The 12598-nt window shown below is 55.2% G+C and overlaps 2 protein-coding genes across 3 annotated transcripts; one reads left to right on the top strand and one right to left on the bottom strand.

The window, feature by feature from the left end:
* Positions 1-1841: 1841 nt before the first annotated feature.
* ENO3 (enolase 3) lies at positions 1842-7605 on the top strand. 2 transcript variants are annotated; one of them, XM_012185588.4, is made up of 12 exons: positions 1842-1912; positions 3100-3186; positions 3465-3560; positions 3941-3999; positions 4163-4232; positions 4652-4785; positions 5722-5944; positions 6037-6234; positions 6421-6622; positions 7043-7151; positions 7308-7366; positions 7453-7605. In XM_012185588.4, the coding sequence occupies exons 1-12, from the start codon at positions 1897-1899 to the stop codon at positions 7520-7522; spliced, it is 1323 nt and encodes a 440-aa protein (XP_012040978.1). In that variant the 5' UTR covers positions 1842-1896; the 3' UTR covers positions 7523-7605. The 2 variants fall into 2 exon arrangements, with proteins under 2 accessions (XP_012040978.1, XP_012040979.1); XM_012185589.4 differs by lacking the exon at positions 1842-1912 and adding an exon at positions 2466-2494.
* A 787-nt stretch (positions 7606-8392) lies between these two features.
* Positions 8393-12545, bottom strand: SPAG7 (sperm associated antigen 7). The gene is made up of 7 exons (XM_004012603.5): positions 12452-12545; positions 9949-10016; positions 9625-9713; positions 9393-9477; positions 9182-9271; positions 8928-9084; positions 8393-8810 (listed from the first exon to the last, which is right to left on the bottom strand). The coding sequence occupies exons 1-7, from the start codon at positions 12534-12536 to the stop codon at positions 8701-8703; spliced, it is 684 nt and encodes a 227-aa protein (XP_004012652.3). The 5' UTR covers positions 12537-12545; the 3' UTR covers positions 8393-8700.
* Positions 12546-12598: the final 53 nt, after the last annotated feature.

Genomic DNA, 12598 nt, shown 5'->3' with positions numbered 1-12598 from the left:
TTAAGGTTAGGGCCCGCTCCACTCCGCCTAAACTATCAGACTTTAGTGGAAGGAAAGGTAGTGAGCCACAGGGAAGAAGGAAAGTGAAAGAAGTAAGAATTAGCAAACTGCAAATTTAGCAAATTAAAGAGGATTCGGGTAACTCAGGGTTAAACAGAACGACTCCCCCTTCCCCCACCTCTGCCGGGGGCAGGAACGGCGGGCGGCGGCGGGGCGCGTGCGCCCGCGCCTGCGCCGGGGCCGAGAGGGAAAGCGCGTGGGGCGGTTAGGGCAGACGGCGGGCTTCGCGGGCGCGCGCCCGGGCGCGCCAAGCGGGACTGATTTGGACCCTCGGTGAGGGCAGGCAGGCCGGGGACGTGTCTCCCGCCGGGCGGAAGGGGCGGAGGCGAGGCGTGGCGTGTGCCTGGCCGCTTCTGCCCTCTTGATTTTATTTATTCAAGAAATAAGGTAGTAAAAGGAAATTAGACCAAATACCCCCGGCCGTCTTCAGAATTGAAGGCACCCACCAGGGACACTTCTGTCCCCAGCATCTGCCCGGGCGGCACAAGCGGTACTCACTGGAGCCCACCTCGACTCCAGGGGGTTGTGACTCACTGGATCGGCTCCAGCCTCATTCCTCACTCCACGTCCCAGCCCTGCCCGAACCCCGGTCAGCAGTTTGGGTCACCGGCTGTGCCCCTTGGCCCGTGTCTGCAGAGGTCATTGAGCACCGTGGGGCCAGACGGGCGGGCCTATTTTCCAAGGCGGAAGAATACTAAGCGGTTTCTCAAGATTGCAACTTTTTCAAGAGGAGGAAAGTCCCTTCAACTTTGCCCTTTTGGGTTTTTCTTGTTCTTTTTCAGTAAAACTTAAGCTAAGAACTTGTGTGCGATGAGTTCGCTGGCTATCCACCGGGAAGCGGGTGGGGCAGGACCTGGAGTCCGGCTTAGGTGACTCTAGCTCGCGCTGGCCGCCGGGGCCGCTGAGGGGCTAGGCCGCTTCCGGTCCCTCGGGGGAGGGGCGGCTCCCGGGCGCGAAGGGGCTTCGTTTCCCTCCTGTCCTCCGTAGCGGGCGCGGCCACTCGGAACCCACGGAGCACCCGACGCCCCCCGAACCAGTGTTCCTCGACAGCCGCCGCGGCTGAGTCACTGGCCAACTCGGGCGGGGCCGCAGGCGGGCACGTGGCGGCGCTCCCCGCCCGCCATCCTGACCTCTGGCCTACCGCACCCCCTACCCCAGGGTGGAAATCTCCCGAGAGGGAGCGGCCAGAGATAAGGGGGTGGGGGGTGGCGAGAAGGCTGGGAGACACACCGCGGGGCAGGGCGGGGAGGGGAGCTCGGGAGAGAGCTTGGGGGTGAGTCACCGGGCGCCGGCCGCTCAGGCGCCGGCAGGCTAGGTCTCCTGAGTCCGGGGCGAAGAGCCGAGAAGCCGGTGACCCTCGCCCGCCGGCCGGCCAGCCGGCTTGAAACCCGCATGCCCTCCGCTCCTGGCCGGAGCTGCAGCCAAAGTCAGGGCTGACTTTACTTGCGCCGCACCCACTGAGACGGAGAGAGTCACAGACTGCAGAGACCCACTTCCCCGCCGTGCTAGAGGCCCACCCGATTGGCCCCCGGCGGTCAGACGCTCAGAAAGGGGCACTTCACCTTCTGTCCATTCATTTTTTGGGGGGTCACTTTTGATTCAGCACCATTCATTGATGGGCTGGGATCACGCCCTAAAGCGCCAGCAGTCGCGATCGGTGGAGAAAGGGCTTCTGACTGACAGCTTCCACGCCGGCGATAAGTGCTGTCCCAGCGCTATCAGCAGGGCGCCGCGCCAACTCCTAGGGCCTGTCTAAATTCGTCTGTCTCCCCCCCTCCCCCACTCCCCTCGCCGGCCTGGAGAGGGTAGGATGGGGTGGAGCGGAGAGAGACCGCCATGAGGACCCTGAGAGGTGAGACCCTCTCGCCTTCTGAGTGGGCAGTTCAATTTAGAGCTCTGCTCTCGGCCGGAACCCCCTCCCCAGCTCCCATTGAGGACAGAGGCAGTCCCCCGCCCGCCAAGTGAGCTATGGATGTCACTCCTGCAGCCCCTTTTCCAGGCCCCCTCCCCAGCCCTGTAGGGCTCAGGTTACCCTTGGCCTTTCCTAAAGGGCACTAGTTCCTCTTTAACCTTTGCAAAAGAGGAATACAATCCTGACACGGGGAGAGACCCCTCCCCCCAATTCTGAAGCCCCTCTCCTCTTTCTGCCCAGGAACGGAATTAAAAATAAGGACTTTTATTGGAGAACAGAGAAAGGAGGGGATAGTCATTGACCTTTTGGGAAGGGGGCAGGTGCCTAGGGCCAAAAGCTGCTGCTTTAGGCTGTAGTGGGCACTTGGCTGCCAGCCTGGCTTCAGGGGGAGGATGGAGAGGGGGAGAGGCGGGGCTGGCTGGGGTACAGGGTGGCTCCAGGATAAATTCCCGGCCTGAGAGGGGGTGAGCTGACACTGTCCCAGCTGCCACCTAGACTTAGAGCCCAGCGAAGACATCCCAGGTCTGGTGAATCTTCCAGCCCCAGGGGATGGGGGTGGTAAAGGATGAGGGCTGTGCTGGCCTGGGGGAAATGTCAGCTTGTGCTTAAGAATCCTGGAGGAGTTGGAGCATACAGGATGGGGGTACCCAAGGATAGGAAAACGAGACTGTGAAGAGAGGCATACAGAGATGACGGAGAAGGGGAGTTAGAGTTGGAGCCAGGTGGTGGAATTTGGGCCCCCTGAGGATTTGGAGAAGGCTGAGGAGCAGGAAAAGTGAGGTAGAGTAACAGGAGAGGCTTTAAAGGCTAGGAAGCCATGGAAAACAGAGTATTTGGCCAGGGGGTGGAGGGAGAAGGCATAGTGCAGCTTTGTGGGAGATGGGGTTCAGCAAGTGGTGGAGTTTTAAAAGAGAGGCCCCATATTCTGAGGATGGGAGGGTGGAATAGGAGCTGTTCTGAGTGGGGGAGGGGGCTGTGCCTGCCACTTTGGTCTGTGACCTTTTTGTGAGGTATTTTTAGCTCCAGCACCTGCCTCCTTGGGGTGGGGAAGACTCTTAAAGGGCAAGGGATTTGGGGTTCCTTAAGGGATCAGCTGTCCACACTTACTCACACCTCTCACCCTGCAGCCATGGCCATGCAGAAAATCTTTGCCCGGGAAATCCTGGACTCCAGGGGCAACCCCACTGTGGAGGTGGACCTGCACACGGCCAAGGGTAACCCAGGGCTATTGAACTGGTTTACCTGGGAAGACCCCCAACTCCATCTGCCTTTGCCCCCCAGCTGCATGCCACATCCACTCTTTTCTCTGGAATCCCCTTCTCCAGACTTCTCCCCAAGCCTTGCTCTTCCAGCTTGACTCCGCCCCCCCCACCCCACAGTGAGGAGCCATGGTCTCTCTACACTGCCCCCTGTCTCTGGGTTCCAAGAGGAGACCTCGGCCCTTTGGAGGTGAATGGGATTCTCTGTGATCTTCCAATTCCTCCCATCCCAGGCCGATTCCGAGCAGCTGTGCCCAGTGGCGCTTCCACAGGTATCTATGAAGCTCTGGAACTAAGAGATGGAGACAAGTCTCGCTACCTGGGGAAAGGTGAGGAAAGACCAAGGCTGGAGGAGCCATATGTGAGGGGGGCTTTCAGGATGTGGCATGAAATGTCTGCATAAGGTAGAGAAGGGGTCCCCAAACTCCAGGGCACGGACTGGTACCTCTTGTCAGATCACTGGCAACATTAGATTAGAAATAAAGTGCACAATAAGTAGAATGCACTTGGATCATATGGAAACCATCCCATACCCCTACCCCATGCCTGGTCCATGCAAAAACTGTCTTCCATGAAATTGGTCCCTGGTGCCAAAAAGGTTGGGCATCGGAAGAAGAAGGGAAACTGAAAGTTCTCCAGGAGCTGGGGGCCTCGGGAAGAGACCTGATTGCATAGGAGATCTGAACCCCCTGCTTTGCGGCCTCTCCAGGGGTCCTGAAAGCTGTGGAACACATCAACAAGACCCTCGGCCCCGCGCTGCTGGAAAAGGCAAGTAGAAGACGCACTCCACCTGCTGCCTCATCCCCAGAAGCTCAGGCTTGGCCAGCCAAGCCTTCTGACCCGATACCTGCATGTCTTTTTCCTCTAGCTCACATCCTGACTCCTGAGAAATCTAACTTCTGCTCTCCCCTCCTTAAACTTGCCTTTTCAGAAACTAAGTGTAGTGGATCAAGAAAAAGTTGACAAATTTATGATTGAGCTGGATGGGACAGAGAATAAATGTGAGTGAAGGGCTAGGGACAGGGGATGGGCTGTGGGGGCCAGGGCAGAGGTAGGGGCTGGAATGCAGGGGCGGGGTTGGGGAGGACTGTGGCCTGAGGTCTGGTTAGGATTATTTCTGCATCCTGCATTTTGGGGCACAGTGTAACGGGCGGGATTTGTACTCATCCCCCAGGCATTTCCTGATGCCTGCCCCATGCCAGGCTTGGGCCCGGCTGTGGATACAGACATGAAGTTGACAAGTTTCCCTAGGGTGGGGGATCCCGGGGCCGGGTAGGGTGGGGAAGAGATAGGTTAACTTACTCAGTGCCCAGTGGTTTGGAGCTCTGGATTCTTTCTGGGGTGACCAGAGGGGACATTCTGGGAGACAGCCCTAAACCCTGTGGGTGGAGCACTCACAGTTTATACTTGCTTCCTCCAGCCAAGTTTGGGGCCAATGCCATCCTGGGCGTGTCCCTGGCCGTGTGTAAGGCTGGAGCAGCTGAGAAGGGGGTGCCGCTTTACCGACACATTGCAGATCTTGCGGGGAACCCAGAGCTGATCCTCCCAGTCCCTGTGAGTGCAGCCACCAGGTCACACCCCACAGGCACTCCACCCATCGGGGGAGGGCAGGGGCAGCCCCCAGAAAATCCACCTTCCAGACCCAACTTCCAAGAAACAGTTTCTCGAAATGGAACCTCTCCTACTGCCGTCCCCTTTCAACCTTCCCCTTTCCCACAGTCCAAACCTTCCCTTCAACCTCTCTCTGCTTCTTTCCCTAGATGTAACTGGCTCCTTCACGTTCCAATCCCAGGCTTAGTTACTCCACTTTTTCATTCTGCTGTGCCCCAACGCCAGATTGGATGGAGAGCTTCTTCATAGCAAAGATCTGGGCGTTTTATTTTTGTGTCTTCTTTAATCCTTATGAAACCAAATTTGCTCTTTATGGAAACCCTTTGAATTTAATCGCAACAATAATGTTACCATTTATTGTTACTTACTAGGCAGATTGTGTAAGAGCCTGAGCTCTGGAGACAAGCTGCTGGGTTCGAATCCTGGTTTTGTCTCTTACCTAGTTGTGTGACTTCTGGCAAGTTTATTGAACTTCTCTGAGCCTCAGTTTCCTCATCTGTAAAGTGAAGGATAATAAACTGTACCTAGTTACAGGGTGGTTTAGAGAACGAAATGAGCCAATAAAATATTATAAAGAACTTAGAGCAGTGCCTGGCCTGTAGTGAGTGCCATGACAATGTTAGGTGCGCATGCTAAGAACTGTGCATCCAACTTCTCTTAATTTTTCACCTAAGATCCTTCAGGTAAGCAGATGATATCCCTATTTTATGAAAATGAGGACAGAGGCTCTGAGGAGTAAAATTTTTCATCTAGACCACTCAGTAAGTAGGGGATCCAGGATTCCATGTTGACTTCACCCCCCCCACCCCCGCCACCCCAGTCCCTTCTTGATTCCTGGAAAAACTGGCCCAGGTTCTGAGCACCCTCTCCCTGTCTCAGGCCTTCAACGTGATCAACGGGGGCTCCCATGCTGGAAACAAGCTGGCCATGCAGGAGTTCATGATCCTGCCTGTGGGAGCCAGCTCCTTCAGGGAAGCCATGCGCATTGGGGCCGAGGTCTACCACCACCTCAAGGGGGTCATCAAAGCCAAGTATGGGAAGGACGCCACCAATGTGGGTGATGAGGGTGGCTTTGCACCCAACATCCTGGAGAACAATGAAGGTCAGTGTGAGCACTTGGAGGGGCAGGACGCTGGGGGTCCCCACAGAGATGGGGTGCACTGGAGCCTCAAGTCCTCCCTTGCCCTCTCCCAGCCCTAGAGCTGCTGAAGACGGCCATCCAGGCGGCTGGTTACCCCGACAAGGTGGTGATTGGCATGGATGTAGCAGCATCTGAGTTCTATCGCAATGGGAAGTACGATCTCGACTTCAAGTCTCCTGATGACCCCGCTCGGCACATCAGTGGAGAGAAGCTGGGCGAACTGTACAAGAGCTTCATCAAGAACTACCCTGGTGAGACCCTGGCTTCCACTGCTCCTGCCCAAGTCTGCAGCAGCTGCTCAGCACACCGGCCTTGGCCCCTCTGCTGCCACCACCTCAATCCCTCCCATCCTTAGCCCCATTGCAATTTTCTGACCCATCACCCCTTTGTGAGGCCCTTCTGACCTTTAACCCGACTCTGCTTCCCTCCTCCACCAGTGGTGTCCATTGAGGATCCTTTTGACCAGGATGACTGGGCCACCTGGACCTCGTTCCTCTCGGGGGTCAACATCCAGATTGTGGGGGATGACCTCACAGTCACCAACCCCAAGAGGATTGCCCAGGCGGTGGAGAAGAAGGCTTGCAATTGCCTGCTGTTGAAAGTCAACCAGATTGGCTCGGTGACTGAATCCATCCAGGCGTGAGTGCCTCCTGGCCCAGGGCATCATGGCCTCCCTCCACCTAGCTCTACCCTCTCCAGCCACCCTCTTGCCCACTAACTCCAGGTCTGACTCCCGCTTGGCTCCTGACCCACCCCGCTCTCTCCACCTCGAACCTTTGACTAACTCCTGACCTGACCCTGGAACTTTGGTCATTGTCACGCTGCCTCAACCCATCCCCACCCTTGCCATCCCCATCTCCCAGATTCTGCTTCTTCCCACCAGCATCTCAGGAATCCAAATTTAAGATCAGGAATCTCCCCTTCTCTCTTTCCTCAAGAACTTTACCCTCCCCACACATCTCTCATCCCCCAAAATAAAACGGAAAGGCCTCACTCAGCCCCCTGCCTTTCACCCTGAGGAAGTCCCACCAGGCCTTATCAAGTGTCCTCTCCACCCAGCTGCAAACTGGCTCAGTCTAATGGCTGGGGGGTGATGGTGAGCCACCGCTCCGGAGAGACCGAGGACACCTTCATCGCCGACCTCGTGGTGGGGCTCTGCACAGGACAGGTACTCCTGGGCCCTCCTTTGCCCAGTGTCTGAGTTTTCTTAGAGTCCCTGGCTCCCTGCCCCAGAGCTGAATGCCACCACAGGTTGCTCCCTTGGGGCCAGGTGCAATCCCTTCTCTCTAATCGCTTGCAACTCCTGGAATTCTTCTCTCTTCAGATCAAGACTGGTGCCCCATGCCGCTCAGAGCGTCTGGCCAAATACAATCAGCTCATGAGGTACCGTGGGCACAGTGAGCCTGGGCATCAGGAGCTGAGGGCTTTTGGGTTGGAATATCACAGCCCTGACCGTGTCTGCCTTCCAGGATTGAGGAGGCTCTTGGGGACAAGGCTGTCTTTGCTGGACGCAAGTTCCGTAACCCGAAGGCCAAGTGAGAGGCTGGAGGCCCCAGGAGTGCACAGGACAGACCTGGGCCTTCAAGCCCTTCCCCCTGAAATAAAACACTGGTGCCAACCAAGTCAGTGGCCTGCTCGTTTATGGGAAGGGGGAGAGGAGATGCTGGTCCCTGGGCTGGATCAGACAGGAGGTGGAGAGGTAGGGGCAGGAGGGGCGAGTGGACATGGAACCCGCTGCAACAAGGAGGAAGTGAGGGACTGGTCAGAGAGGAAGTTGGGCTGGATGCAGAACCATTACACTCACATTATGGAAGGAGGCAGGGGAAAGCCTGTGCATTATGTGAAATGAAGCTGAAGAGGAACTGACAGAACATTGAACCAGCTCCAGAGGGGTGGAGGACCAAGGTCTGACATCACCATGAGGGGGAAGCTGGATCAGATCTGCCCGGAAAGGGAAATTTATGGGGTCTGCGGAGGGTACTGCAGTGCTGAGGTCTGAGTGCTTGTCCTTATGAAATTGAGGTACTTGGTGAGGATGGTCATGGGAACCAAAGCAGCTACATTTCCATGGAGCCTCGAGGATGGGAAACTATTATCAATATGCAATCTTTGAAACAGTCCTATCAGGTAGTTACCATTATTATCCCCATTTTACTGGTGAGGAAACTGAGTCACAAACAGGCAAAATACTTTACCAAGGTGACAGGAAGTGGCAGAGCCAGGATCCAAAGCTAGACCACTTGGCCATAGTGACTGTGCTCTTAAAAAACACCATCCCTTAGGAATTTCTGCAGAAGTGCCAATATTTGGCCATCTTTGGCCCACAAAGGCAAGTTTATATTATTCAACCTATAATTATTTCACCTCCTCTCCAAAGCCTACCTTTCTCTCTGCTAACAAACCAAGACATTGGGTCAAATGGTATTTATTGAATGTAAAGTAATCCCAGCCCCATGGGGAAGAAACTTCCAGGACGAACAGAATAATACAGATTAAATACCCACCTGAGGATTCACACTTTCACATACTAACACACACACACACACACACACACACACACACACACACACACACACCCCACATACATATCTGAGCTCGAACAGTGACAAACACTGTGCCTGAGTGACAGCTGTTAGAAGGTGGGGCTCCAGGATGGGTTCTAATAGCAGCAGCCTCGTCCCTCCCTGCCCCCTGCCCTGCCCCAGGAGCTGGGGTGCCTAGGAGGTAGATGGCAACTCTTCCCCGCTCTGCCGCAGACGCTTCTTGGCCCGGATCTCATTCATGGCCTCTTCAATGGAGCGTGTGTCCCTCTTGTTGGCCACGGGCACTAGGGGCAGACGGGAGGGTGGGAGGACCTAGGAGTCCTGGGCCTTGGCCTCCCCTCACCTTCCCCCCAACCTATCTCCTCTTCCCTGCCCCCTCCCAGCCCCCACTGTGGCCTCACCACAGCCGTAGGTCTTGTTGGCCTGTAGCATGTGAGCTGCATCCTTGGCTGCCCCCTTGCCAATAAGGTGGCTGTATTTGTCTTTGTAATCGCTGGCTGGGCTCACCACCACAGGTCCCTGCTGGGCCGCTTCCTCCTCCTGTTGCTGGGCCAGCTCCTGAGGGTGTAGAGGGGGGCTCCGGAGCTCAAGGCCTGACCTCAGCCCCTCCCAGATGGTGGTGGCAGGGTCCCAGGGACTTCCAGGCATAACTCACCTTCAGCCTCCGTTTCTCCTCAGCCTTCTGGGGGTCCCACTCCTCGCCACGCCGGTAGGAGTCCAGCTCTTCATCTGAGGGTGCAAACTCCTGGGAAAGAAGTGGGTGATGGGGTCAAGGTTCCACATACATAGTTTACCTCATTCCTCTCCCCTGGGGCGGGGTACAGGCTGAAAAGGAGAGAGCGGGGAACTCAACTCGGGCCTTTTACCTTTTTGAAGATCATGACGTAGCGACACTCATCATCTTCCCCGAAAGAGAAGGATGTCAGGCCAGCCACTTCCACCACATCGTGTCTGGGGAGGAGGAGCCAAAGGGAAAGAGGTTGTGAAGCCATGAGGGGGGCCAGTACCCTCCTCTAGGAGGTTCTCCCCTCTGAACCTTTCACCCTTTGTGCCTCCTTGACCACCCACTTCCTGTCGCCCCAGCCCAGAGACACTCACAGTATGCTCCTCTCTATCTTATTCATCGGCTGAAACTTTTTCTTGATCTGCCCACTGTCTTGGATGAAATCTGACACCTCTTTCTCCATCTTGGTAGAGGGAAAAGGGAAGAAGATATGAGATGATGGCTCCACCCCACTACCCCTCTCCCCAGCCGGGCCAACAGGCTTGCGCCTCCCACACCTTTCCCACCTCCGTGCCACTGACTTCTGGGCTTCACTTCTCTTAAGACAGTTTCCACACAAACTAAGTCCTCAACCTTCTGATTCTAACTTATTGTTAGTCCTTTCTGAAGCTGCCTTTGATCTCTCCAGTTGTTCTTACCCTTTTACGAAATTCTACTTTCTGTTGTTTCTCTTGCTCCTGTAGTTTCTTCAGGCGGGCTGCCTGCTCTGGGGGCAAGAAATGGCAGCATGAGGCCAGGCATGGAAGTATGGGTGGTGAGAGGGTGTAAGGCTTTGGGAGGGGTCTCGTGTCCACTGGGAGGTGTCAGGTAGGAAGGGAGGATTACTGTTATTTGCCAAGCATTTATTGATATTTACTCTATCCCTGATACGTTGCTAGGCCCTGAAGTACAAAGAGGATGAAGACATAGCTTTGCCCTTTAGGAGCTCACAGTTTAGTGGGAGAAACAGAGATGAGGATCATGCTCAACCCTGTTTCCCACTGGGGAAACCAACTAGCAAACATTTTTATTTATTGCTTACGACATACCAAGAACTCTAAGGTTTGGGGAGGTAATGGGAACAGACCCAGTCCTGGCCTCAAAGAGTTTATCATCTCATTGTCTACACAGGATAGAGGAAATTATTTAACTTCCTATATTTTGTAATACCCCCACTTCTTATTTCTACAGCCAAGATGAAGCTGAAATGGCCAGTCTAACATTCTTCTCCTCTGGGAGTGCAGGTGTCTGAGCTGTAAAGAGAACTCGCTACCTTTGGGTCTTACTGTCCCCTCTTCTCTCTTCTGCCATTTCAAATTGCTGACATTCTTAAGGCCTACTTCTTCCACAGGATCAGAACCCCTTCAGCTGCACTGAACCTATCCGCATTTTCCTAATCACTTCATGTCTTTGCACATGTTGTTCCTGCTGCTTGAAATGCTCTTCTTCCCCTTGCAAACTTTGAGATCCACCATGAGTCAGATGGTGAAGAATTACTTCTTCCTCTGGGGCCCAAGCACATCTGGTTCAGACATCCACTACAGCACATGCTGAGAACTAACAGACTATAACTTTTGTCTTCCCTGCCCCACTATGAGCTCCTAGAAGCCAGGGACCCTGTTCCTGTCCTATCCAGTTACTCTCCGGGGCTCCAGGGCTGGACAGCTCAGGTGCACTCCTCTCTTCAGCCTCATGGGCTCAGACCCCGTCTTGGTCACTGACTGTTCTGTCTCGAGAGTCTTCTCTCTGCAACTGAGGAGGTGACTTAAGATTATGGATAAGCACATGGGCTTGAAAGTCACACCTGGGTTTGAAAGGCCGCCACTAAGTAACTGTGTAACCACAGGCAAGTGACTAAACTCAACTTCAGCTTCCTAGTCTGTCAACGGCCGCTGGTGAACCACCTAGTCAGTCGCGGTGAGCTTGAAGTAACTCAGTTCCCAGGTCCCATTATGCGCACTCCTTCCTTATAGCTTTCAAATATCTGCCTGGAGCACTGTGTTGCCCTCTCACTAACTGAATTATCTATCCTTCAGATCTCAGCTCACTGCAGGCTAGGTTAGAAGCCCTGGGTAGTTACAATCCTGACAATTATTTTTCTTTCAGAGCATTTATAAAGTTGATTTTTAACTCCTGTGTGATCATTTCATCAATGCTCCGGACTGTCGGCTCCTTGGAGTTGTGCCCCTGGCCCTTAGTAACCATTCAGTAAATATGGATGTTAGTTTGGCATTAAGCAGCACTTGAGCACTTTGAAGGCACCCACCCCTGGCCTGGCCTCCCTCGAACGGGTGGGGAGCCGGTGTCCTCCCCCAAAGGCACTCATTCTGTCAGATTCATTCACACGCTGCGGAGAGAGCAGGAGAGGCTTGCACCGCCCAGCGGGCCGCGCCCTACACTGGCAGTCCAACTTGAACCGCCAGCAGAGAAGTTACTCGAATACAGGCTGGGAGACTATGGCCAGTAGGACCGGGTAGGGGCCTTCTCATTCCTCCAATCAACATTCACGACCCGCCCAGGGAACTCAGGAATTTCAGGGTACAGATGAGAGAAATGTTGGAGCGCTGCAGAAGGGATCGGGTTAAATCAAGTAGGCGGAGCATAAGGGCACTGAACAGCTCCAGCAGCCAATTAGAGGTGCTGAGGGTGGGGTGGGCTCGAGAAAGGTCGAACAAACTTAATCGATAGTCCTTTAAGTTGAGGAGGCCAATAGGGGAGAAAGGGTTGTGGATGGACGTATCCTGGATCCAATCGGAAGGGGAAGAGGTGCACGGACCGGCGCGCCGGCAGGGCGGGCGGGGCCGAGCGGTCGATCTTACCGCCCTCCGATCCGAAGGCGGGAAGGGGTTGGGTGGGGTTCAGGACAGCCTACCAATCAGACCACGCCACCGGCGGACAGGCGGGCTCACGGGCGAATTGAAAACAAGGACTGCGGAAGGCCAGGGCAGGAAGAGGCAGGGGGCTGGTGCTGAGCTTCAGGGAGCCAATCATCGTCCGCTAAGAACAGCGGGCGGGTCAGCAGCCCTTTTAGGGACTCGGGGGGTCTCTGAAGGGCCCGGTGAGGGGTCTTTCAAGGTTGAGAAGGCGGGGTCATCCAAAGAGGGAGGATTGCGATCCGGAGAACCGGGCGAAGAAAGCCGGCTATGAATTTGGGATCCTCACCTCGGGCCTTGCGCCGAGTCTCCTGATCACCGAGGCTGGGTGGCTTCTCCATGGAGCTCAGGATGGAGCCCAGTAGGTCCGCCATCTTGGGAGTGACTGAGAGGGGGCGGTGCGTCTTAAAGGGAAGGGCAAAATGCCTTTAAGGCC

This window comes from Ovis aries, chromosome 11, assembly GCF_016772045.2.
Source record: "Ovis aries strain OAR_USU_Benz2616 breed Rambouillet chromosome 11, ARS-UI_Ramb_v3.0, whole genome shotgun sequence".
Taxonomy (NCBI): Eukaryota; Metazoa; Chordata; class Mammalia; order Artiodactyla; family Bovidae; genus Ovis; species Ovis aries.
This window is presented reverse-complemented; position numbering and strand designations above follow the sequence as displayed.